This window comes from Gekko japonicus, unplaced genomic scaffold (assembly GCF_001447785.1).
Source record: "Gekko japonicus isolate JY-2015 unplaced genomic scaffold, Gekko_japonicus_V1.1 scaffold391, whole genome shotgun sequence".
NCBI classification, from domain to species: Eukaryota; Metazoa; Chordata; class Lepidosauria; order Squamata; family Gekkonidae; genus Gekko; species Gekko japonicus.
The window spans coordinates 785,994-790,318 of record NW_015174286.1 but is presented as its reverse complement, the minus strand read 5'-3'; the positions used below and the strand labels follow the sequence as shown (position 1 = coordinate 790,318).

The following is a 4,325-nucleotide window of genomic DNA, read 5'->3' as shown; positions in this document are numbered from 1 at the left end:
AGAGTCTAAGTACCCCGGGGTATCCACAGTCAAACGGAATGGCGGAGAGGACAATTCAATCAATAAAGCAAGTCCTGAAAAAGGCTGAAGAGACACATACAGATCCACATATAGCACTCTTAGAGTATAGAAATACACCGATAACGGATATGGGGTATTCCCCAGCAGAAATACTCATGGGAAGAAAATTAAGGACTAAGTTGCCCATAACAACAGAGATGCTAGAGCCTAAAGTAGCAGTTGGGGTGAGAGAGGACCTGAAGAAACGGCAGCGGAGACAGAAATATTATTATGATCGAGGAGCAAAACCACTCAGGCCATTGAAAGAAAATGAGAAAGTATGGGTGGAAACACGGGCAGGGTGGGCACCAGCTAGGGTCATACGCCGGTGCGAGCAACCTCGAGCATATCAGGTGGTGACAGATAATGGCCAAGTGTATATAAGAAATAGACGGAGGCTCAAAGCTCAGAAAGAGGGGGATAGTAGAGAAAATATCGAAAAAGGAGAAGAGAGGGGAATAGAGAAAAATAGTGAGGTACCAGAATATCATAGGCAACCGATATATGTTACAGCACATGGTAGATCAGTGTTTCGACCTGAAAGATATGGATTTTAAAATTTAATCATTGTTTTAAATATGTTATTACCAATTTAATCATCATTGTTATTTTAACTATGAAAGGGAGATGTGGTGTATATCTCTTTAAGATCAAGTTGTATTGTTTCTATACACCTGAAAAGGATTGAGAGAGGCACTCCTCCCTCTCTCCGTTTTTAAGCCTTCTTCCCTGCAGGTCGGGGCTTATCTTGTATTGAGGAAACTATTGAATAAACAAGGTCGTGGACCTGAACTGTGTTGTGCTTGTGAGTACGGCTGCTCCGCTATAATAAGAGACATTACACTCGCCCCCCTTTCCCCCGCCCACCCAGCGATCCGGATGGACAGGGGAAGCCCTCCAAAGCTCCCCCCCACTTCCCCCGCTCGCCGTCGGATCCAGACGGATGGGTGAAGCCCTCCAAAGCCCTCACCCACCCTGCCCCTCCCTCTATCCCACCTTCTTGCTCCACCGACGACCTCTTTGCCTTCTCTCCCTCCCTCTCTCCCGCTTTTCTTTCCTTCCTTCACCTTCTATCCCTCACTCTCCCTTCCTTTCTCCCTATCTCCCTTCATTCGTTCCTTCCCTCACTCTTTCTCCCTTCCTCCCCATCTGTTTGACTTCTTCCCCCCCTTTCATCCTCCCTCCATCTCTGCCTGTCTGTCTCTTTCTCCCCCCTTCCTTCCTTCCTTCCTTCCTTCCTTCCTTCCTTCCTTCCTTCCTTCCTTCCTTCCTTTCTCTCTCTCTCTCCCACCCCTCTTTCTTTCTTTCTTTCTTTCTTTCTTTCTTTCTTTTTCTTTCTTTCTTTCTTTCTTTCTTCCTTCCTTCCTTCCTTCCTCCCACCCTTCCTACCTTTCTAGAGCCCGTTGTCTTCATCCACAACGAGCTTTGCTCCCTAGTGCTGAATAAGGAGGGAAAAGGAAGGGGTTAAATGAAAGCGGTTAAAGCTATGCATCGCACACTATGAAGCTAAAAGGACAGATGCCTCAGTAGTATTGCCTTCCTATTCAAGAATGCAACACCATTTCTAATTGCTCACTTGGTTCAAGTAATGCCAACTTTAAAAAAAACCAAAACAGCTTATCAGTTTTCAGAGTCAAGAACAACACGGCGCCTTCATGCCACCAGAGAACAACTTTTGGCATAAGCAAATTCCATTTATTCCTTTGGAGTTGTAGTGTTGGACCCTGTCAAAAAGAACCACGCATGCGAGAGGGGGTGACTTTGCCAATTCTTTACTCCCACAGAAGCCCTCCAACCTCCACCATACACTGCTTCTGAGGGTCCTCATGTTCCCCAGAAACAGCATTTCAGGGGGCATTTTTGGGTAGCAGTGGGAGGGGGACAGGAAAGTCATGTTTCTATGTGTGCAAATTTTAGCCAGGATCCAAATACATATTGTAAACAAAAGTGAAATTGCAGTCCTTCAATATTTCAGTATCAAATACAACACAGCAGCTGGTAAGGATTACTAAATCAGACTGCCCATCACAGAATGATATAGAATGCATTACAAGAACATGGAATTCATTAAAAAAAAAAAAAAACTTCTCAGAAATAACTATGGCAATAAAAATGTAATTAATAGTTTTAATAGAAGTACAGAAATCCCTATTCAACATCCCTATTCAATATCTCCCAGAAATATATCCAAGTAATTAATTTCAACACACTCTTATCGAACCAGTTAAGCTTCAAGGTCACTGACTTGAGGCAGTATCAAAATAGTAACTGGAAACTCCTTTGCTATGCAACAGCTTCATATTGGCCTGAACGCCAAGTTAGCCAATAATTCTGAGGTAAACTATACCTTACCTTCAGTTTCTCCTTCCATAAAGTTTCTCCTGTTAAGATTTCTTTCTTGTATTTCCCTAACTCCATTGCCCAGGAACAGAAAAATTCAGGTCCCCTAAGGAAGTTCCTTACACGTTAGACACCACCACTGTATCAGGCTCAAGTTGTGAGGCAGAACTGTATCAGACTGTCTGGGTGATAATTTCTTGTTAGCTGAGGTTTCCATTTATAGACTTAGAAAATTCACAAATAGAACCTGGCGGGAAGGCAAGCAACTGGCTACAGATAATAAATACCAGCTTAGCATCAAATATATTAATTAATATGTACTGTATCACAACAAAATTACTATTACCTGGAACTCATAGAATAAGCTCTGATGCCTGAAGACCCTGGAAATATAACTGAATTTTGGAGAACAGGTCACAGTTAAGCAAATGCAGACTCATAGCACCTCTCACACTAATCCTTGTTGTTGCTGTCATGCATGGCTACAATCCAGAGGGGCATCATGCAATCATGTTTTGCTTTGTTTTCCTTCTAGAAGTTGCTTCATTAGAATCACACACACACACACACACACACACCCTCGCTTCTCTCTAAGCTCCCTCATGCTCAAAAAGTAGTTTAAAGATTCGGTACAAATGATTATGAAGAGAACAGAATGAAAATGTCATTCACATTTAAATACCTTGTGAATCAAATACTAAAGCTGCTAACTTGCAGATTTGAACAGTTTGGGAGGCATCTCTGACTGCACATTCTGAACCACAGAATGGAGTTCCCAGCCTCCCGGCGAAGCCGGTGAAGTCCGGGGGCTCCCCCCCCCCGGAGGAGCCAGGGCAGCAACAGAATCATGACGCACGGCGTCATGACGTGTGTGGGGTGGGCGGAGCTGGCATGGCTAAAGCGCCGGGCTCCACTCCTGCCTAACAGTCGCTGACTCGTGCTCGCCCACCCTCCCGCCCTGTTCTTAGTGCAAGCTTTTGCTGGTCGCCTACTGGGGCCGGGTAGGAATTTTTCCCTTCTACCCAGAATTGGCAGAATGGGTGGAGGTGTTTTCGCCTACCCTGCACTGGGAGCAGTGGATTAAAGTGATGGATGGGGTGGTCAGCAGTTAAGTAGGTTGGTCACTTGGCAGGTTGGTGCGGGCAAGAAACCAGAACCGGTGAGCACCTGATGTCAATTTCCCCATTAGGGAACAGGGGGTCATCAGGAACTGCCTTCGGATTTTCAGGTCCAGGGTGGGGAATGGTGATCACCTCCTCTGGGAACCTCTTAGGGTATGCTCCTCTCTGCAAGTTGTCAGGCTTCAGGGGTAGGCGCTTCTAGGTGGCGACCAGTTTGCTGGGCTACTGGTCACAAGCCAGACAGCTGGCTCAAGACCTGAGCTGGGTGACCCGCCCGAGGATAGCCAATCAGCAATAGATCAGAGGGAAATTAAAGAATTCCTTGAAAAGTATAACACAAAGAAATTCAACGAAGAACAAAGAAAAATCCTAAATGAACCATTCACAACTTGTGATATTGTAGAGGCGATTAAAAAACAAAAGAAAAAGAAAACTCCAGGACCAGACGGCATTCCGGCAGAAGTTTATCAAAAATTAGAGCATGAAATAAACCCGATATTTAAAGATATGATTCAAAATGCGATGAAAACAGGAGATCTACCCACATCATGGAATGAAGCATTAATATCTCTAATTCCTAAACCAAAGACAGAAGTAAATGAGATAAAAAACTATAGGCCTATATCGCTCCTAAACGCAGATTACAAGATATTCGCAACAATATTAGCAACAAGATTTAAAAAAGTATTAACACAAGTAATAAACAGAGACCAATCAGGTTTCCTACCAAAACGTCAAATAAAGAATAACTTAATAGTGGATATAATAGAGTATTATGAACAATATCCAGGAAGTCAAATGGCA

The 4,325-nt window shown here is 43.9% G+C and overlaps 1 protein-coding gene across 3 annotated transcripts in view; it reads right to left on the bottom strand.

The window, feature by feature from the left end:
* Positions 1-2,591, bottom strand: part of MLIP (muscular LMNA-interacting protein) — a 121,798-nt gene extending 119,207 nt beyond the window's left edge. For 2 of the 3 annotated variants that reach the window (XM_015423986.1, XM_015423987.1), the window contains exon 1: positions 2,413-2,590. In XM_015423986.1, coding sequence (XP_015279472.1) covers positions 2,413-2,478 — 66 coding nt within the window. In that variant the 5' untranslated portion in view covers positions 2,479-2,590. Of the gene's footprint in view, positions 1-2,412 lie in introns of all 3 variants that reach the window. The other variant, XM_015423988.1, reaches the window with a different exon arrangement.
* Between the last annotated feature and the right edge of the window lie 1,734 nt (positions 2,592-4,325).